A 21,703-nucleotide genomic window follows, 5' to 3' on the forward strand; every position below is an offset into this window, starting at 1 on the left:
CCAGTTTGTGTTTTTGATTAATTTCATTGTGCCGCGTCTGAGCTTTCCTGCAGAGTTGCAGTGTCTGCAGCTTCTCCTCTAAAAACTCATTGGATTTCTTTAATAAAAATGTACTTACTTCTTATCGCCCTCTTTTTTTTTTGAGCATCCACGCCACTCAGTGCTCCTTATTGTTTTACTTCTTTAAGATTCGTGCTGTGACGCATGATTGCTGGGGGCAGTGCTGACATATGGCAAATTTGGGACAAAGATTTCGAGTCGTGTAGGCCAAGTATTTAAAGTGCAATCTTTTTTTCTTAGCTACGACAACACAGAGACATTCACGAGGCTGGGCTGAGCGGTCTACCAAAGGCCGCTCTCTGCTCGGTTATATGAAATCCCATATGCTGCAGCCTAATTTTAATTTGAATAATTGGATTTGACGTCATCGTTTCCTGACAAAACTGCCCCCAACTCTTGCATTTCTTCTTCTTGCTCTTCCAGTTCAATTTAATTTCCATTAAATCATTTTACTTTTTTACAATTTCATTAATCCTGCTTGCACTCACTCACTGCAGAGTTTCTACCAGCATGTCATTAATCCGGTTGTCCAAATCTTACCGTAGGTCAAAGCGCAAGGTCCTGGGCCGCAAGGAGTCTGAGGAGGACAAGTCCCGGGCCAGTCCTGGGAGCCACCCACAGTCTCCACCCGTCACCCCGACAGGCATGGCCCCAGGGACGGCGTCCTCTTTGCCCCGTCAGACGGGCTCCATCCAGCGCAACATCCGCAAGTCCTCCACCAGCAGTGACACCTTCAAGGCCCTGCTCCTGAAGAAGGGCAGCCGCTCAGAGACCAGCTTCAGGATGTCAGCCGCTGAGATGCTTCGCTCCACTGACCCCCGTTTCCAGAGAACACGCTCCGAGTCAGAGTTGGACCCCCCCGCTGCTTCCCCCTCCTCTCCGATGGCGCCACACAGCCCCTTGACGTCCCCCGGCCGTGGTAAGAGGGCAACAGATGAGTGGAGCCGCTACGAGGCCTTTTCTCTGTCCTCGCCGACTTCATCGTCCTCATCAATAAGCGGCTTAAAGTACGGGCGCTCACGCACGCCGCCCTCCGCTGCCAGCAGCAAGTACAACGCACGCAGCCGAATCCTCAGCAGCCCAATGACAGTGATCTGTGAGCGTGAGGGGGAGCTGGCTGAGAGCGAGTACGGAGACACCGCAGAAAGTCTGTCTGGACCAGCGGCCCAGACGCTCCCAATGCTCAAAGACTCCAATGGCACTTTATCTGAAGAGAGCAGAAGTTAAAGAGCAAGGACGGCCCCTTAGACACAGGGAGCCCAACTCACTCATAACCAGGTAGGGGGACAGGAAGAGGAGCCAATAGAAGGCCCTCTAGAGACACCTTCCTGAGCCCCACCCCCTCAGCGCTGCCTCTGAGGGAGTGGACATGTCGGGTCCTGATGTGAGGTCGGAGGTCGCCCCATCATGGACCGGGCCGAACTTAGTCTGAAGTGGAGAACTGGTTCTGCTGCAGCTTTTCAAGACTCCCATGGTTCCCTCTCCTTCGTTTGGTGACTCACCCTTTGTGTTAAAAGAATAGTGTTTCTTTTGCGCCTGGTGTTCTTAGTTTGTTTTCCATTTGTTTTGCTGTTTTTTTTTTTTTTGGTTGTTGTTTTCTTACTTGTCCTTAACACGCAGGAACCCTTTAGTTTCTTTGAATGACAAGGTTAAGATGGCAAACTAAGGTGGATTGAAGGAATCGAGGAGTCACGAGTCGTTTGCTTTACTTTGCTGCTGTGGTGCTGTAGCTAGGCAGTCAGAGAGCGTGGGACGTAAAGGCGCGCCGGACGCTCGCCTTGTGAATCTTCTCAGCTTCTGCGTCGCTCCTGTTGGCTGTGGAAAGTGTTTGAGGGCTCCGTGGGTTTGCAAGTCTTGGCTTCTGACAGCCCATAATACTGTGGAAAGATCTGGAGGATGTGGTACAACAGACAGCTCCACTGGTACAACTTCAGCTACGGTTTTCGCCAGGTTTTGCTTTCTGCTCTTCGGTAAGCGGTTTAGTTTGCAGAGCTGGTGTGTTCAGAGGTCCAGAGGAAGTGCAGAGGGCTCGGTACTGCCACCATGAGGTGGACAGGAAGTGAGCAACAGTTGGGTCCACAAAAACTCAACCAAACCAGCAAATTTACTCTAAAAACAAGGCTCATAAAACCTCTATTACATGACTTTTAGTTTGGAGAGTTTGCACTGTGCGTAGGTGTCTTTCTTTGTGACTTTAAAAAGTTTGTTTTAAAGATTGTTTTAATAACCAAGTGATGTCATGACTTGTGTTTGGAAGTTTAGAATGAATCTATAAATGTAAGGCAGGAAATGACATTAGAAGAAAAGCTGATTTTACTGTCGGGGTCTTTTAGTGATGGTGTTGGTAACCAAAGAGCTGAAAAACTAATCTGGACGTGAACACAATCGGAGAGTTTGACCGCTCGTCTGACACTAATGCATCTGGTCCAGCTGACGCTACGTTTGCTGAGACCTGCTAGAACCTTTTAGGGCTCAAGTGATTTCTCTAACGCTGTTCTCACCTTTCTAAGTTTATCCTTTTGCAGTTATATATGGTTATGTATATAAATACATAGAGAAATGAGTTTTAAGTAACATTTTGACTTTGTACATTTTTAGACCCCGTGTTTGCTGGAAGGGAGTGGTTTCCTTTTTTTTTGTAGATTATTTATTTACACATAGCAGGGCTGCAAAACATGATCAGAGGTGACCAGCCAAGTGACGAAGGCAGTGGAAGGGTCAGACAGAGGGCCACGTTTATTACGCTGATCCCATCATTTCTTTCTTTCAAAGGAGCTTCAAAGTTAGAGGAATGCAATAATGTCAATATTTATGCTTAAGCCTTCAACTGCTCTTAATCTTGAGTCATGCAAAGCCCATGCTGGTGCACGCAGCGGAGTAAATGTGGTCTCTTCGGAGTCGTAAACTGAGGTGGCAGGCGTGAGACTTCATAACCTCCGAACAGCCATAACGACCTGTGGTTTAATCACCTGTGACCAAAGTGTGTCTCCCAGCTCCCGCCCGGCCATGATTGAGCACTTGGGGCCCGGGCTCGTCTCATGACAGGAATCGCCTGAATGGCGGGGAGCTGGTGAAAAGGCGGGAGGACTGGAGAAGTCGTGAAGCGGTGGGAGTGGAGCTGAAGGCAGGCTGCTAACACTCGTGTATGTCTGTGTAATAAAAACAAGGTGATATTTAAAGAGTTGATCTTGGTGTCATTTGTGTGTATGTATGTATGTGTGTGTGTGTGTGTGCGTGATTCACAGCCATCTGCCAGCCCTACACCCCCAAATCATCGCCTCATTAGCGCTGTCGCCATGGCACCCACGCTCGTCCGTCATCTGGAAAACTCCAGAGGCCATCGTTCACCCCCTCCCCCCCCCCCGTGGGGTCATCAGTTATGTCCCAATCTGGACATCCTATTAGGACGCACTGAATCACAGCCTCAGCCCATAATAGACCTTTCCACTGACTCCAGAGCAGTGCTGACTTACAGTTCGTGGACCACATCTTAAGACTGCAGCCCCTCAACATTCCCCGCAGGTCCTCCGTGCCTTTTCCACGCCTCGGCATGTGCAGAGCTCGCTCACAAGGGCACAGAAGCACCAACCGCCTCTTAGTATTTGCATCGATGTCCCCCCTCCCTCCAATTCAGCAGAGTCACCTGCGCTGCGACGTTGCGTCCATCTGGCTGTCAGACAGAAATCAATACAAGCTCCTCTCAGCCATAATCACACTATTGACGCTTCAATTCTTTAGCTCTCCTGTTATATTTAAGACCCTCCGTATCGTGTCCTTAACAGGAAGTGACAAATGAAACAAACCCACTGTTCACTGGAGTCCAGGATGGAGTAATTAGGACCTGAGTTTTTAGTGCACGAGGAGTCTATGAGTGAGTCAGCCTGGTCAACAGGTACCGCTCCAATGCAGTGTATTACGTTTTTAACACTTGTGTCAGCCCACAGTGCACTGGTGAAAATAGAAGACGTTCACTTAAGGGACTATCTGTGGTTCACGTTTTAGCCTCCTAAGATTTCCATGACTCATTTCTAAAGCATTTCATACTTTCCGCCAGTTTGTGCCGCTTCTCTGTGAGCATCAACCTGCAGAGACTCGAGTTTACTATTGCACGACATTTTATTCACATTTGCTTACTTTGGATGAGAAAGCAGCTGGAAAAAGGACTGTGCTGAAACGTCTCCCTGTTGGTGCGTTTAGGGACGCTCCAACTCGCTCATGGGAGGTGTTGTATTCACAAGATACAGTGTAAGGGTGAACATTTCTACTTTTAGACATTTCATAAACTACAGAATTAATCGATGAATTCAGAAAATCCTTGATTGATCACTTGTTGCAGCCCTGATCTTAATAGTGCACTAAACTGAAGGCAGCCTGAATGAAATTAAACTAATGCAAAAACCTGTTTTGGAGAACAGTCGAGTTATCTCACACGCCTACTGACACCTACTGCTGTGGCAGTTAACTCCACCTAAATGGCAAAGTAGGATGTGGGAATAACTGGTAACTTCATGAAATCATAAAAATACTTGATCGTGTTTTTAAAAAATGTGCTCTTTAATTTCTGTCACCAGAAAATGAGTTTTGTCATGGAAGTATTTTTACACGTCGTGCACATCGGCTGGATCCTGACCGGAGGCCTCCGCCAGGCTGGAGGGCATAGATAATCTTAAAACACGGAGAACATACAGTGAGCCTCATTATACATTTCCTATCCGCAGCAGTGTTCCGCCTCACTGAGCACAGCCAATGAGATCGATCCGACTGGTGAACAACAGGCGAAGACTCAGTGTGTGTGTGCGTGCGTGCGTGCAAGGGATAAAAAAAAGACGTCATTTCTGCTGAGTGTCTGAACATGATATTGGGAACAATTCTGCCACAAATAAAACGAATGACTCAGCAGACGTGAGCCCGACGACGGGGGAGCGAGAGAGGGGAAGGTGAGGGAGGACAAAGGGCGGCGTGGACTGTGGCGAGCATTTCATCGGGCTGATGAAAGGTCACACCGTCAGAGTGTGGATCAGATGAAGACCTCACAGCAAGGCTGTCTGACGTTTGTCATTCAAACCGCATTAACAAATCCCATCATGCTACGGGACATGACAAAAAGATAATTACACAGTGCAGATGGAGTTAATAAATGATCAGAATAATCAATCATTTGATGCTGAGTTAGATTTATTATTGATGATAATACATTTTACATTCTTAAACATCATTTAGAGGTAAGAAATATCTTACATGATTCTGAGATCAAGTCGTTGCTCCCTTATTAAGTATCATGTAGCATCGTTTCTTTAAAAACAGTTTCAAAAGCATCATGAGCTGTAGGTGATGAGTAATATGATTTAATGTATAAAACAAACGCGGCTCAATGGTTATGTTGGCCTGTAAATGTCACTCTTTGCGAATGCACCAAGTGCCAAAAACGTGGGTAAAACTGAGCTTCAAGCCCACAGGCAGGTAACTGCACATTAAATCATCAGAGCTATGTTTTATTCTGATGCTTCAGTGATGCACGAATGACTGGTCCAGATTCACTGTGATTCAGTCCTTCGTCACAATGAGTGTGACGGCGGCGACAGTGTGTCAGGTCTGGGATCAGACAGTGTGCCAGGCAGGTGTTTTGTCACCTTCACAGCTCGACCACTGACTGACAAGAGAAAAAAACCTGCTGTCAGACTTTTCAGGTGACCTACAACTTTAAATGATGGGTTCACATTTTCTCAAGTTCACCTTGAAACAAAGCTACAACGCACATTTGTGCATTGAAAGTGTTACTGGTGGCTCCTCCTGGGGCACAGAAGGATCCCTTCCTCAGGTGGGTCTGAGCAGCCATGACACAGAGAGGAAATGGTGTCCTAAAAGAAATCTTTAGCAGGATGCTCAATTCACTAGACTTCTGTGTTTTTCCCTTTTTTTCTGCACACAGTCTTTTTATATTAAGGTTTAGGCGAAAACAAACAGAATTATCACATTATTGAAATTTCACATGTTTTTTTTCCATCTTTAAGTATCACTGAATGAATAGCAATGAGCTACATGTGCAAAAGAAAAGCTGAAAATGAGTGTGTGTTGAGTCACTTGTTAGAAAGGAGGTGGCACTTGTGGTTTCAGTGGAAAAAAAGATGCACCAAAGGAGCGACAGCACTCCCTGGCTATTTGGCTCCACCTGCTGGACACATTGTCCCACTGTCCTCCTCTTGTTCTATTTGGTCATGATGACCTCTTGCAGCATGCTCTTTATCAAGACTGTCATTCAGTAACTTGAAGTCAAAGGAAATTAAGCAAAGAGAAAAGCTGGTATTTAAAGCTTCCATTTCATCCATCAAAATTCTATAATAGCTATGATTTCTTTTCACATTCTTCTGTCCAACAAATCCATCAAGTGTTATCAGAAGATCATGTAAACTTCTTTTGTGGCTGTTTTAGTTTTAGTGGGCAGTGAGTGTTGCGTGACCTTTAAACTTCCTACTCGGGCGCCTTCTTCAGGATCCAGACCTCGTTCCTGCGGTTGGTCAGTTTGAAGGGGCTGTTGTACCCGGCTGTGTAGAACGGCTTGTCGACGAATTGGACTCCGTCTCTCTGCAGGCTTTCCACAAGTTTCAGGAGCTCCTCGCGCTTAATTTTCTCACTGGAGAAACCGCCGTACGTCCTGGAAGACGACAGATTCAAAGTCATTATTTTAGCAGTTCTGTTCTTTTTTGTTCTGATATGTGAAGCTATTTAGTAAAAAAAAAAGGCAGTAAGCATAAATATAAAGTGTTCATTTTGATACTTTCACACAGCATCACCTTGAATTAGGGATTGAATTGATAACGAGTTGTACTCTACCTGACATAAGCTGTGAACTCTTTCCTGTGCTCCACAAACACCTCCGGGTCCTTCGGCTCTGGCGGATTGGCCTGATGCTCCTCTGGGATGTAGAAGGAAATAGTGAACTGGGATTCACATGCAGGACCGGCTCCAGGGTCCACGCGGCACGACACAGGGGCCGTCATCTCCACCTTCACCTCTGAGGAACAAGGAGACAAATGTTCAGAAAAGAAAAACAAATGGAAACACGACATGTGGCAGATGTGGGGATTAAACACCAGGTTTACCGATCACACTCTCCTCACGCTGCAGACCTCAAGAGCACAAACAATATATGTTCTCATAACTAATGCGGCTGCAAACTGCTGAGTAAGACAAAGGCAGCGGCGCTGAGCAAAGTGCTGAGCAAGAACTAAAGTGCACTGTTTCATCGACTCTTGCATTTATTCATCGACTCGACTGATTGTGTTTAATCGAGCTTCAACACCACAAAATAAAAGCCTCAGACGCACCTCAACACTGACAAAGTCTCAACCAAAGAAGGAACATTACAGGCCCTTTTCCGGCACGTCACCGTACATCCATGTGGCATTCTGGGAGCAGTACTGACGAAACTCACTGTTGTGATTGTTGCCTTGAATGTAGTTGAAGAGCCTGCCGAAGCCAGTTTTCATGGCATCATCCCACTGCATCCCACTCCGAGTGGTGCTCACCCATTTAGTGGCGTGATAGGTGCGAATCTCATAGTCTTGTCCCTGCAAAAAGCGCATTCATGCACACACACGTAAGAAAACCTTCTGCTGATTATTTGTACCAATATTAAATTAATTAAGAAATGTCAGAAATTTCTATGATCTAGCATCACAATATCCCAAAGTGACTTCTGCAAACTTTTGGTCAACCATAAGCCCCAAAGACACTCATTTTAAAGTGACATAAAATAAAGTTTCTCACAGTGGAGAAGCTTGAACCTGCAAATGTCTGACACTTAACCTTAATGTGTGACCTTAATGAACAGTTAATTGGCCAATAAACTAATTCTTTCAGCACACAGAAAGCTTTGAAAAATCCTAAATTGCTAATGTTCAAGGTGACATCCTTGAACATTATGACCCATTATCAGCTCAAAACCTCCAAATATTTCATTTCTGGTGATATAAAAACAGACAACGAATCCTCACAGCTGAGATGAGGGACAGTTTGGCACAACTCCTGTCACAAGGCGGTGTGATAAACAGAGCCACCACCATCAGGCCAAAGGTTTACTGTCCTTTTTACACGAGTAATCTGGGAAATTCTTACCTGTTTCTCCTCCGGTGTGAACGGAGGATTCTGCAGTCCACTGGAGAACAGAGCTTGTCCCACAGCCTTCAGCATGGCTGGTCTGACGGTGCCCAAAGCTGTCTTCTTAAAGTACAATATCGACAAACTCAACTCACTGCAATGCATCGCATGCAGAGTTAGGCAATATCAAACCTTATGTTTCTACATAACCTGTCACATCAAGTCACGTGAGGCTAGTTATGTATCCAAACGCATCTTGGCTTATGAAACACTTGTACAAATACATATTCAATCAATATGATAATTCGTATTTGGCTAAGTAATCCTTCAACGCCTGACATAACGTGTTGTGCAAGTTGTAAAGTTACTGCATAGGAACAGAGAGAAAGACATAATTACCTGTAGACTGACGCGTTTGGACCCTGGTATCAGTGCGAGGAGAGCGTTTGTTTTCATAACATCGCTTCCGGTTACATAAACCTGAAATGTGATTGGCTGAGCGAGTGAATTTCAAAATAAGAGTCCCGATCTCTAATATCGACGCCAGTGAGTAAATAAAGTAGAAAAGTTCAATTTTGGTCTCCGTTTTAAAATGAGTCTGAGCGTGTTTGGGCTTCTCAACATTAATACAATAAAATGGAGGAGAATATACGGCTAAGTGATAGCAATTACAAATTCAAATGTCGCCACAAACATGTAAAAGTGGCAAAAATTAAGTGTGGGCAAAATAACGTTACGAAACTGCAGCCGGTTAGCTTAGTGTAGCTTAGTTTAGCTTAGCATAGAGGTTGGAAACGGTTAAACAGCTACTGGTTCTTTTTTTTTTTTAAGTAACAAAATACAGTACAGTACGAACACTTCTAAATAAAGCCAACTAATTAGCACGTTATAACTCATTTGTTTAATCCATACAAATATCAAAGTTTACTGAGATTTGACCATTTTAGGGGGAATGTGTTTGACTACTTCCGGCAGCGGGAGACAACAGGAAGTTAAATGCTTCCAGTAAATTTACAATACGCGGTGAACTTCACTATTGGAATTTCTTTGTCTTCTTTTAAATATTTATCAATGGCTAGTATAGTGAAAAATACCGAATGGGCTGTTGGTTTTAATATAAATTAGGGTTTTCATGGCTAAACGGGAAACAGGCCGAGGTGTGTCAGCTGCTTTTGGATATTCAATTACTTGTATATTTGTTTATGAATGTGAATCGCTGAAGAACAGTATAACCTGCATGCTATCAGGTCATTTGTGTTCCTGTATCAAAATCTATCTCTTACACTTGATTATACTGTGCTCACATGGTGCATTTTCACAAATAAAAGTGTGTTTATCACAAACTAGCAGACACACAGACAGCCTGGGGCAGGGAGTGTTCCAGCACAGGAGCACTGCTGGGTTTCTGATCTCTGTAAAATATAATGATGTTGCCATCTGCAGTGTGCTCTGTGCACTGTATTTGATGGGAACTTGAAGGCAGCAGGGGCCTCCAAACAGCTTTATCCAGCCATGGTTATTATCGTTCAGTGTGAAGTCTAAATCAAACCCCAGCAGGCAGCTGAAAGTTATTTCTCAGAAGAGCAACTCCCCTTTATTCACTACATTATTATTATTTACATCAAAGGGACCGATAGCTAACTTTACAAGAACAAAAATAACTCATTTGCAGCATTTAAGAAACACACAGTCTGGGCAAAATGAGGCACAATCACAAAGAGGTGTCGGAGTAGAAACAACTTTAAACCTCTCAGGACACCATCCAAATGCTTAACACTCACACACACGCACGCACATAATGTGATGGACCAGGTTTGAATGGGAAACAGCAGCTACATCTGTAACTGAGCAAGATTAAGGTGTTTGTTGTAATTACGCTGCAGTTTTGCAGGTGTGACAACCAGGGGACTGTTGGGGTGAGTGCAAGGAGAAACAGACGCTGGTCTCCACTGAGACCAGGAGAGGAGCAGGTATATTTCCAGCAGGTGTAGAGCGAGGCAAGCCAGGCTGTGTTTACAGATGCATAGTTTAGCAATTGTAACTCTAACATTATCCAGATTGTAGATGCGTCGTTCTTGTGATGTATGCACACACACACACGCACGCACAAGCTTTGTATGGACGAGGAACTGGAAAACTTTCATCTACAGGGACATGCAATCCAATGTAGAGACAGCAGCAGCGTATTGTCTCCGTATTGTCCTATGAGGAGTCTTATTCATTACAATTCATAGAGCCAAGGGCAGTGGAAAAGGCAGAAAGAGAGCGGTTTGTCAAACGTCCGTTGCTTACAGAGTTCAAATGTCACTGCTAGAAATAGCAGCAAACAGTTCAACGCTTTGGCCCCAGAGCTCCACTGACGAGCTGCTAATCATTTCTCTGAGTGACATGATACGGAGGAACAAGAGCATCTTGGCAATGGTTATAAAGCAGCTTATAAACTGATATTTAACTGGACAATAAAAGCAGGGATGAATAAAAACGTAACTTTTAAAGTTTCATTAAATATACATGACAGCGTCAATCAATGTATTGGTAGATTTATTTTATGAATCCCTCTTTTAATGTCAAAATAAATATCAGCTGAGGCATCGTGTGAAACCATTGCGAAGGCTCTTCATCCTCCATAAGTTAGTGCATTCTGCAGGTAGCAGCTAGTGAAGCTCTGGAGCTCTGTGAGTGTCTCATGGCTGGTAATTCTGGTGGACGAAGGACAAAACATAATCTTTGGACAGTTTCTCGGGGTCCATCCGTGTCTGAGAATCATGGACTATGACCCCATCCACCCAGGCCCAGAAGAGCCGCTCCGAGTGGCAAACACTGAGGACAGACAAAGAGAGGACACTGCTCATTCATCAGATCACCTCAGCTGCTGTTACCTTTTCTATTATCTGCATGACAGAGCTGACTGATTCACCTGATTAAATCAAATATAAACTGGCTCAATGTGGATACAGAAGACGGTACGTACTGGAAGGGGGCAGCAGAGTTGGGGGGCATTTCATAGGTGGATTCCTTGGTTATCTTATTAAAGAAGAACTTCTTCTTGGAGTTTTTACTGTATGCCATCGTCCACGGCTCTGAGGGATGGAGAGGGAGGAGACATGTTTGCACATTTTTAACACATTTAACAGTTCTTGACTATACAAATACTCCAAAGTGCTTTATCCTCTGGACTGTTGAGGCCCTGACGCAGGTCAAACAAATCGAAGTGTCATCTTTAGACAAAGAGCACATACAGTACACATACCATTAACAGTCTTAATGATGTAAAGGCCTGTGGGAAGGAAGTGTCGGTCGTCTCTGCCGGTGTAGGACAGACGCGGGACTCCTCCCGAACTCTTTGTCACCTTCATCTCTAGTCTGGATGAAGAAAAGAAGAGAAAATAGGAGAAATCATAAGACACTTGAGCTGATATTTCAGAGATCATGCTGAGTACTGGACAGTCGTCCTGTCATACCGAACAAAGATCTTCTCCATTTCCTCCAGCCTGTAAACCTCCTTCACTCTGTTTGGGAAAAGAAAAGATACATCGAACACAAGCTTTTTAGACATATGAAAATGCTCGTCTTGAATAATAATTTGTGTCTTGCGGTTTTTCAATCAAGGTCAATCAACCAATTAAGAGTAAAAAAAAACCTAGTCAGCGTTGTTCATGCTTATACATGTCTTAGATTCAATATTTGTATATGTGGTATTATAAAAGTGTAGAAGATCCATCACACAGCCACATTCAGAACAGTTCAATTCATTCAAATTGATACCTGATAGGGTTCATGTCTGGTCTGCTGGGTTTGGCCACTGCCTTCACAAACTTCTCAGCCATCTGGATCCTGGAAAACAGGCATTAATTAGTAAACTACAGAAAATTACTAAAAGCGCAAGCACAATGATACAGGCGACGCTGTCCTACCTTTGGTTGAAGTGCTTATCTCTGACGTCAGTGCCGTTCAGTACGAGTGCATCCATTACGTGAACTGCGTTGATTCTCCGCTGAGCTTTGCCCTGAGGACCAAATATTCTGTATTTATATACGTAAAACCATAGCAACCACATAGTAACCACAAACTCCATGGGAAAGCACGACACAAGCGGACATCATCCAGCGAGAACAACTGTCATTATCTCAGTGTTAACAGAAATGGAGCCAAGTTTAAAGAGGCTCAGATACAGGCTCCCATATTTCATCCATTTGGCACCTCATCTATCCAGGCCCTCCTCTCACCTCGCCCTTCAGCTCTTGGACAATCTCCACACTGAGAAGTGTATCTCTTGGCAGTTCCAGCTTGAAATTCTCCAGTTTCCTCCAGCGCACAGGCATCTTCCCATCCCACGTGTATATCTGAGACTTCTACACATGCCAAGGGGAAACGGAGAGATAAGATAAAAAGATGAAAGCAGGTTCAATCACAGGCCACCATGTGTTGTAAAAAAGCAGTAAAGCCTCTCTGGTCACAGCTAGCCCTCTAGATAGAGAATAAAAGCACTAGGGATGAATATTTTGACCTAGCTGCTCTGTATTTTCGTCTTATCCTGAACAATCATACACATAAAACAGCTGAATTTGATGACACTGGCCAGAGTGCATAAACAGCTGCTATCTGACATCAAATGTGGCTTTAAAAGAAGAGGATGGTGCATGTGTGAAAAACACATATCTACAGCGCAGTGTGACGCAACACAAGTTCAAGATCTCACGACTCACCCCCAGCGCCAGGAGGAAGATCTGCTCTCCACCTCCCACGATGCACCTGTGGTCCAGGATATGACGCAGCTTCTCGATTGTGCTGGAGTTAAGAGGTGTGAGTTTACACTGGAAAGACTCCACGTCTGAATTCTGAGGTGCAGCGGGTGTAAAGAGAGGCAGGAAGACGGATACGGAGGCACATTTAAAACCGGCCCAGTGCCAACAGTGTCTCATAGGACATAGTTGAACAGCCCAACTAAATATATAACATTTGCTTTACAATCAGATTTTGGACCACTACCTCTGGGAAATATTCAGGCTTAACCAATCTGCACAAAGATGCTTAACTGTATTTTACTTTCATTATTAACAAGTGGAAAAACAGACACATTTATCAGCACTGCATTATTCCCAGTAGGTTTCTTTAATCCCAGATTTATCAGCTGACCTTAACCAGCTCGTAGAATTTGGACTTCGGGTCTGAGGAAGCAGGAGTGACTCTGGCCTTGTCAGGGACCTGGAAATGGACAGAAAATGGATTTTAGTTCTGTTTTACTCCAACGTCAATGTAACAGATGTATCGCAATTTCTCCACTCACCCCCCAAAGTTTCAGACACTCCTTCCTGATGTCTGCTTGCTTTGGCTCTGAAAGGGATCTAGAGAAACAAAAACACAGTCAGTTACATATCACACAAGGCTGCACTGCAACAGACATAAATGCACAAAGTACAAGAGAGGAGACTCACGGGTCAATGACGTAGGCGTGGATCTTTGCCAAGGCCTTGATCTGGACTACACAGTGGCTGCAATGAGAGTTTAGAAATGTCTGTAAGTCACTCAATTTGACATGAGGAGCTGAAGGCCTTTGTGAATATTGTGAGTCTCTACCTCTCATTGGAGTTAATCATAAACTGGTAGAAGTCGGGGTCTTCCTTGATGATGCTCAGGGGGACCACATCCGTGACGTCGTTGTCTGAGCTCTTCAGTTGGTTCAGTTTCAGGTTCACTCTGAACATGTATTCCCTGACGGCGTCTGAACCGGGTTTCAGACCACGACACACAATGTACCTGTGGGTGGTGATGAATGGGAGGAGATTTAGATATCTCTTCTCAGTCTTAATCAAAGATTGGATCCATAACAGAGTGATGGTCCCATTTCCTCTAATTGAGACGCTGCACAGGCAACCTGATTGTAATTTTAAGTTTGGTTAATTGTTAAGAAAAACAGGAAGTGACACATCTTTTACTGTTTTCAGTCTGCACACCCCCCCGAGGCTAAATGAACCAGATGATCCAACATGGGATCCAATGACGTCCTGAAGACTGACAGCCAAACATGCTGCATGACCGTGCGACATGTTGTGTGGCTTTACACAAACGGCACTGAAATATTAAAATGAAGCAAGCAAACACACACACATACACACACACACACACACACACACACACACACACACACACACACACACACACACACACACACACACACACACACACAGAGCCCCACCTCTCAGAGTTGGCGGGCCTGCTGGTGACAGGTTTGAAGAGAGAGATCCGGTCGAAGCAGAGGTAGAGCAGGTAGACCAAACCCACACTGAAGGGAGTGAAGAGGTCAAAGGTCTTACAGACAAAGTGACCACCTGGAGAAGACAAACATACCACTGTAAAGTCGGCTGATACAAACCCAAATACAGACATGAATACTGCAGGTATATGAAGGCTGAACAGAAATGTTTTCATTGGTTTACAGTATCTTTAGGACATCAGGAGCGGTCCGCTTTGCGGGTTTGCAGATTACTTCAGATTACTTCAGAGACTCACCGCTTCATGCACATGTACAGCATGCACATACCTGTCCTGATCGTAGAGAGGGCCGTGAGGAACTGGCAGAGCAGCAGCTGTTTGCTCAGGATCTCCTGGATGTTTTCCTGGCCTTCCACAGAGAAACCCTAACAGAGACCAGAGTCATTAAAACCAAACGTGATCCAATCACTCAACAAAAAGATGAAAATCTGACCAAGAGCAGGAATGTGTGACCTCATCCTCTGTTTGATGTGTAAATTTTACATTTTTGCATGCTTTGAAGCAGAAGGGTAGCTACAAATATAGTCTGCAGGACAGAAATGATGAAATAGTCTCACCCCATCTGCCATGAGGAAGTGCAGCCCTCTTTTTTCTGTACTCTCCAGGACAAAGTTTCGGAAGGCAGTTATGTTTTCTGGCCGTGTGATGTCGCCGTCCCCATCCACCCCTCCCTCACCTGGGAGACACAGAGGTCAAGCTTCGCCTGAATCATTCATCACCTGAGACATGACCAGCTTCCATTCTCCCCTGAACGTGATGTGCATGCACCTACCGTAGTAAGGCTCAAACAGCTCGCTCGGCGCTGCGTAGAAATCTTCCAGTTTGAAGTCACAGGGTCCTTTCAGCGTCATGCCAAACCCCTTGGCATGCCAACGCCTCTTCCACAATATGTACTCTGAAAAGCCCCCAGGACCTGCACAGACGTCACCGAAGTACAGAAGTTCGCCCTCGCGGTCCTTAGTCAGAGGTTTCTACATAATGAGAGAGGTTTGTCTCACCATCTGTTTCTATGGGCCTGTGTGTGCTGAGCCAACAAAAGTTCAGTGCAACACATACCGGCTGTTACTCTGACCAACTCACCCCTTGTGAATCCTTTGGGTTGGTGAACATATTGTCGAAGCAGTGGTCAATGTTGGACATTTTCATAGCAGCTCTAGATACAGTAAGAAAGCAATACAACTTGTCACCATCTTTAAATGGTTGTCACACTACAGAGAACTAGTACACAGCTGTAAGCATTTATCCAAAATTAACTACAAGGAATGGGAATACAGTATAACCAAGGTATTAAAATCAGTAATTATATGCAATATAATATACAAAAATCCATTATAGCTTGTATTACTGCAGATCTGCCAACCTCAGACCTGCCAACTTGTATGCATTTTGCGTAGCAGGTACGCAATTTGACATCTAAATACGCTGGTACGACTCGCCCCTTTAAACTATGCAAAAAGCTGTGGACATGTGAGTTCTGTGCCAAACGTGCACCTGCGGTACTCATGTCTGACAACACCAGTGTTGTGCCTGAACGCGTTCATTGAACGATAGTTCAACGATAGCTCGTTCATATTTTGGGCGAACGTGAACTGAACGTACTGGGCAGGGAGGAGGGGGGCGGGGATGTTACGCTATAGGTTCAGCAGACTCGCTATTCTCCGCTTTTCTACAATGATTGGCTGAAACTGCTTCACCATGCTGCTGTATCGTGTTGTCAGACATGAGTACCACACGTGCACATTTGCCACAGAACTCACATGTCCACAGCTTTTTGCGTAGTTTAGAGGGGCGAGTCGTACCAGCAGGTTGGCAGGTCTGTTACTGACAGAGAAAACACTGGCATTAATCATGAATTGCATTTATTCATTTGTGCAAAGTAATTAAGTTGATAAAACCTCAAAAAAGCAAATGACTTATACAGAATTATTTGTCCATTACTGTTTTTACTACCTAAAGACTGACCTGTTGAGGAAGATGCCTCCTCTGATCATCTCGTAAGGGTTAGCGCGTGTCCGTGCTCTCCTCATCTCCTCACCCTCCAGGTTATCAAATACTGACTGAACATCAAACACACACAGCAGTTACACAACTTAGGGACATTGCAGTATCACAATTTGGGTCCATCAGTTTTACAAAGTGTTCCTGAGCTCATATAGTAATCTCCTTTATACAATCATGTGTTCACAAAGTGGTGAACCTCGCTCCATCCTCGCTTGTGAACAACTGAGCTTTTCCAGGATGCCCCTTTCATACCCAATCATGATACTATCACCTGTCACCAATGAACCTGTTTACCTGTGGAATGATCCAAACAGGTGTTTTTGGAGCATTCCACCACTTTCTCAGTGTTTTGTAGCTCCAGTCCCAACTTGTTTGAAATATGTTGCTGACATCAGATTCAGAATAAGCAGATATTTACAAAAATTTAAAACAGTAAAATAAAAAGGGATTAAAAAGAAGAAGTTATAACTCACCTTGCACCTTAGAAGAGTGTGCAGGAGGTCTTCAGTGCAAAACTCTGTCTCGTCCTCAATCTTAAGTTTTCTCTGTCAGCAGTCAAAAACATGACTTTAAAAACATAATGTATTCATATGAGGCAAAGGACAGGTCTGAGGGAACACTGTGCAGGCTACATATCTTTGCATGTGTCTGAAGTTGTATTTACCCGTCCCAGAATCATCCAGTCTCTCAGCTCATCCGAATCTGGGATTTCTGTGGTGCATTCTGGGAACCATTCTACCTTCTCTATGGCACTGGGCTGGACAGACCAACAGAAAATGAGACAAAGGGACAAAAACAGGAGGAGATGGGCCACAACAGAACATATCAACAGGCCTTCATGATATACACATGAGAAATAGTTTTCAGGAGAGAAAAAAAACAACTGATGGTTCAATAATAGACTTACAGTTCACATAATTTACAGAAAACACCATTATAAGCACCACATAGTTATTATTCACTGCTGTGTACCTCTGCTTCATCGCGCCAGTCGACATTGAGCTCCCCCTGAAAGCCCTGCAGCGTGAGACCGAGACCTCTCCTCCCTCGCTGAGTTGAGGCCTCCACAATCTCTTTGCGTCCCTGGCCAAACTTCCCCAGACCTTCACCCTCACGGAAGCCCATCTTGGCCTAAAGTTGGAAGAGAGAATAATGGAGTTAGGAAAAGACAGTAGAAAACTCTAAGTCTTCTGAATGCTTACAGTAAATATGTCATGATCTATCGAAGAAGCTTAAATGTACAATCAAAAATCCTAAAACACAGACTCTGAGACAGTTAGCTGTTAAATATCTAGCATTAGTGCTGGATTCATTACCATGAGTTTCTGTGACACACTGTTGTACATGGAGAAACTGGAGGGGGTCTGTGTGGTATCACTGTCTTGGTCATCAAAGGATGATACGGAGGGCCTGGAGAATCTCTCCCTGTGATCCTCTTGGTCACTGAGGGAATCATTTTGGCTCGAGTCTAGAAAGGACCAGAGACACACAGGTACAAACCAGGTAGAAACAGCAGCAGGCAGACACCAGAGTAAACAAACAAACAAACCTTGGCGAAAACCACAACAACCTGACGTTTCTTAGACAAACACCAAAGTGGGAAGAGGTTTTCAATATCAACTATACCAATTAAAATGTCAGATTTTTATCTAAAGTTGTGGTAGGCATTGTTTGGAGGGGTAACATTAATCCATCTACCTTGTCTGGATAACTGTGACTCTTCATCTGAGCTGCTGTCATCACGACGCCTCTTTGTCCCCTGCAGTGGTGTCGACGCAGCCTCAGTTCTTCTCTTCATTGTGGCTGAAACAGGGCAAGACGAGACGGAAAGAGTAAGATACCCTGTCCGATGGATGAGGTGCAACAGCACACAGAGGATACAGCAGAAAACCAAGAACTGTGACAGGAATACCCACGCATGGATGAAGGTAATTTTAAACAAGATGAAATGGATCAGGGCAGCAGAATCTACCTTCATGTACATCTCAAAAAAACAACAAACAGCAAGTACGACAATGATGCATGAATGAGAGACAGCCAAAAGCCTTGTGATGCATACTGCTGAAGCTTAAACAACTTATCAACTCACTGACTAATGGATGGACTGAAAGTATTAACTAGAAATCGCATGCAAGCACAGAGTGAATGGCCATTTACAAAGTAAACATGTCAAACATTTGCTGACTTTACAAATGAAAACTTTATTTATTAAAATGCTTTTAAAACTATTTTAAGACATCACTTAAGTCTGTTTAATCGTGATTGTTATTTGGCATTAGGTTTTACCTTTAGAGAGTAAACAATTAATGGATCGTTTTAAAAACTGTCGAGAATGAAAATAACTTAGTTGCTGCTTTAATGGCCACATGATTATCAATTCAAAGCTCCTGAGCTGCAGATTTTCTCACATATGAATGCTCAACATATATAAATAACATCTGCATAAAGAGGGGGATAAAAACTGTAATCAGCCATTTGAACAGGGAGCAACACAACAGTGGAGTGCTCTGAACTCATGAATGTTTAGTCTAAATTGAGAAAAAGTGCAAACTTGCTTTTTCCTTGTCATTTTCTGGAGCTGAAAAGGTGGATTTGAGAGTTTTTCCCCCCCAAAAAATCACAATCCAAAACATGTATGTTTAGGGTTTCAGTACTGTATTGTCAAATGCAGAAAAAGCGGCAAAGCCATCAGAAATCAAACTATTGTCTACAAGTCTTTACATTACCAAGCATATTAACAGCTAACTGGTTTATCTTGGACATTAAGGTTAAACCCTTTCATTACATTCAGAGGAGGCGTAAACTGTGGCTAGTCAACATCACATAACAAGTTTTAACACAAGCGATGTGTTATTCTTCCGCGTTGCCAGAAGTTGACAATTACCAGCGACGTTCACGTTACAGACTAAAATTAAATTTCTTGCAAATTTGAACCGTTACCTCTGCGGTTATGTTGTAGTTAGCACCAGTCAGCTATCAGAGTTTGGTAAAGTCTGCCCATGCCACTCTTCAAGATATGTTTGCAGGAAACACAGCTAAGATAAACAGGTTTGGCTGGTTACTGTCAGTGTGAGTGTTTTCGGTGTTTTCTGTGAAACGTAACTGCGCAGCTGTAGCAGCATTAGCTGTTAGCTAGCTAAATTAACCAGCTAGTTTTTACCAGCTCAGAAGAAAAACATCACTCTTCTGTGGTGAGACTGTAGCGACTAAACGTTGACTCCACATACGTTCCCAGATTTCCCAGTTAGATTTTTATTTGCAAGGAAACTTTTGAATAAATATGCTATTTTTTTTTTAAGTTTACATTAGCCCGCGTTCTGATTTTAGAGACTTCAGGGGTCCTTCCTAACTGACGACACGCAGTAATGATGCGCGTGATGTCACGGCTGTCTATAAAAGTGCCTGTTTTTTTTTTTAGTTTTATTTTCAAACGTTTATTTTATTTATCAGGGTTTTATTGGTAACCCTTGTTTGGATTACCATATTATGATTATGAATGTTGTATACAAAGATAATGCCTCCCTGTTGGTGACATAACATTGAAATTAAGAAAAAGTGTCAAAAAGATAAGACTTTATTAATCCCACATCGGGGAAATTAAGTATGACAGAGCACTAACCTTTATTGTTCATCTTAATGATATGACTATACACAAAATTACAAAAATGATTTACTTGCCCAGGAACAATACAGGATTTCCTCTGCTGTTATTTTACTTGTCACAGTTTGCTAGGTTCCTAGTTTAGTGGTTTTTGTCAGCATTTTTTGTTGAAAATGTCATATACTAAAATTAATCCTGCCTGTCGTCTCAGTTAAACTGATAAATACCACAGACACTAGTGGCAATCTGGATTATGTGGACACAGACAGTTTAAATTGTTGTGTGCCTAAGAATAACATTGGCTGTCACTAATTTACATAAAACTTTAATTGCATTGTTTTATGTGTGCGATTAAGTGATTAGATTTTCCTTTAATCAGTCTTGTACGTCTGTTGCATTGGGCTAATCCATGCTTGGCATGTGAGTTAAGCGATCCTGAGCTGTCTGTCAAAACAATTATTGGCCTATTTCCAGTGGTACAATAGTTTATTAAAATAGCTTCTATGCTTTCCTGTGAAAAAGAACGGCACCCAGGAACATGTCAGCACAACCTTTATGGCTCCAGACTGTTTGCACATTGAGTGAAAATCATTTTACTCCCACACGCTAAATAAATAATCTTTTCAGTGCATTTCCAGAATGTGAGCTGATGAGCAAGGCGCAGCAGATCCTACTGGTTATTCAGTTTCAAGAATGCTTTCGTGATGCAGTTTGAAGCGAACCAGTCAGTGCGTCGCATGCCTTCACTGATGGGTCACTGAAATCCCTCTTAGAAGAAACAGCGTCAACAACCTGTTCTCGTGACACAAAACAGATAAGAAGAGGAAGCACTCAAGCTCTGCTTCCTGGCAGTAATTCTTTGAAAAATCTCAGAATATTGAACAAAACTTTTCTAATCTGTGCAGAGCTGACTTCTACAGGATATTGGAGATAGCTTCACTGACACAGTTTAACTATTAGTTTGTATGTGTAACACAAATTGTGTTAATAGAGCACACAGCTATTTGTGGTAGTGATAGAGTGGCGGCCTGTCTAGGATGTTTCCCTGCTTTTTATCAAATACATGCTGGGATTGGCTGCAGCCCTTCAGCCATGAACCTGAGAATTTGTAAAAATCAGGTTCCTCTATGTCGACAGAATGTGTGTTTTTCCTTTTGTTATGCAGAGAGAAATCCGTGCCAGCATCCACTGTTGGAATCCAATTGGCCTTTAATTGTACCTAATTGTTAACCTGCCTGCCTGTGACCCAGCAGACGTCATTACAGTGCTGCTTTGTCATCTGCTGATGGGGTTGTGCGTGTCTCTTCCCCATGTAATTGGCAGCCAGTGGACCTGGAACATCTCTCACAGGTATATATTAATCCATCTCAACTCCAGTTGCTCTGCTAATCCTCCACTGACACAAAAGTACATTCACATGAAGACACACAAACAAACACAGTCCAACACCATGTGACCAGCTTACGCAATGAAGCCAAGGCTTTATGTACTACCTATAGGCACTGCTCTCGCTCAGGGGAGATCATTACAGTGCAGGTGTGTGTCGGTGTACCTGGGTGAGGGAGCGAGGACTGTGTGTGACACAGGGGAGAGCTGCTGCTGCTGCCGCTCGCGGAGAAGATCCAGGCCGAAGGGACACAGAAGGAGCAAAGGGATTCAAGGGGAGAAAGT

At 43.7% G+C, this 21,703-nt stretch overlaps 3 protein-coding genes across 14 annotated transcripts in view; 1 reads left to right on the top strand and 2 right to left on the bottom strand.

Moving 5' to 3' along the window:
• Positions 1 to 3,239, top strand: part of nhsl1b (NHS-like 1b) — a 98,657-nt gene extending 95,418 nt beyond the window's left edge. For all 6 annotated transcript variants that reach the window (XM_070986986.1, XM_070986992.1, XM_070986989.1 and 3 more), the window contains one exon: positions 606 to 3,239. In XM_070986986.1, coding sequence (XP_070843087.1) covers positions 606 to 1,287 — 682 coding nt within the window. In that variant the 3' untranslated portion in view covers positions 1,288 to 3,239. The remainder of the gene's footprint in view (positions 1 to 605) is intronic.
• Positions 3,240 to 4,600: 1,361 nt separating this feature from the next.
• Positions 4,601 to 8,633, bottom strand: hebp2 (heme binding protein 2). 6 transcript variants are annotated; one of them, XR_011603334.1, is made up of 6 exons: positions 8,557 to 8,610; positions 8,176 to 8,280; positions 7,493 to 7,628; positions 6,892 to 7,072; positions 5,794 to 6,712; positions 5,216 to 5,710 (listed from the first exon to the last, which is right to left on the bottom strand). XR_011603334.1 is itself a non-coding variant. In XM_070986993.1 (5 exons), exons 1-5 carry the CDS (start codon positions 8,611 to 8,613, stop codon positions 6,529 to 6,531), a joined length of 660 nt encoding a protein of 219 aa, XP_070843094.1. In that variant the 5' UTR covers positions 8,614 to 8,625; the 3' UTR covers positions 4,601 to 6,528. The 6 variants fall into 6 exon arrangements, 3 of the variants coding, with proteins under 3 accessions (XP_070843094.1, XP_070843096.1, XP_070843095.1); XR_011603333.1 differs by having other exon boundaries at positions 5,221 to 5,710; positions 8,176 to 8,277; positions 8,557 to 8,633; XR_011603332.1 differs by having other exon boundaries at positions 5,221 to 5,710; positions 5,817 to 6,712; positions 8,557 to 8,619.
• A 1,090-nt stretch (positions 8,634 to 9,723) lies between these two features.
• Positions 9,724 to 19,790, bottom strand: cmtr1 (cap methyltransferase 1). Of its 2 annotated transcripts, none has more exons than XM_070987792.1 (24): positions 19,592 to 19,790; positions 18,130 to 18,234; positions 17,748 to 17,899; positions 17,404 to 17,562; positions 17,096 to 17,188; positions 16,905 to 16,976; positions 16,393 to 16,487; positions 15,511 to 15,583; positions 15,203 to 15,401; positions 14,988 to 15,106; positions 14,699 to 14,795; positions 14,354 to 14,486; positions 13,735 to 13,914; positions 13,593 to 13,649; positions 13,445 to 13,502; positions 13,294 to 13,362; positions 12,864 to 12,995; positions 12,384 to 12,509; positions 12,072 to 12,163; positions 11,923 to 11,991; positions 11,619 to 11,666; positions 11,408 to 11,520; positions 11,129 to 11,237; positions 9,724 to 10,977 (listed from the first exon to the last, which is right to left on the bottom strand). In XM_070987792.1, exons 2-24 carry the CDS (start codon positions 18,227 to 18,229, stop codon positions 10,842 to 10,844), a joined length of 2,481 nt encoding a protein of 826 aa, XP_070843893.1. In that variant the 5' UTR covers positions 18,230 to 18,234; positions 19,592 to 19,790; the 3' UTR covers positions 9,724 to 10,841. The 2 variants fall into 2 exon arrangements, with proteins under 2 accessions (XP_070843893.1, XP_070843894.1); XM_070987793.1 differs by having other exon boundaries at positions 19,372 to 19,782.
• Between the last annotated feature and the right edge of the window lie 1,913 nt (positions 19,791 to 21,703).

The sequence above is a fragment of the Chaetodon trifascialis genome, chromosome 19 (genome assembly GCF_039877785.1).
Source record: "Chaetodon trifascialis isolate fChaTrf1 chromosome 19, fChaTrf1.hap1, whole genome shotgun sequence".
Taxonomy (NCBI): domain Eukaryota; kingdom Metazoa; phylum Chordata; class Actinopteri; order Chaetodontiformes; family Chaetodontidae; genus Chaetodon; species Chaetodon trifascialis.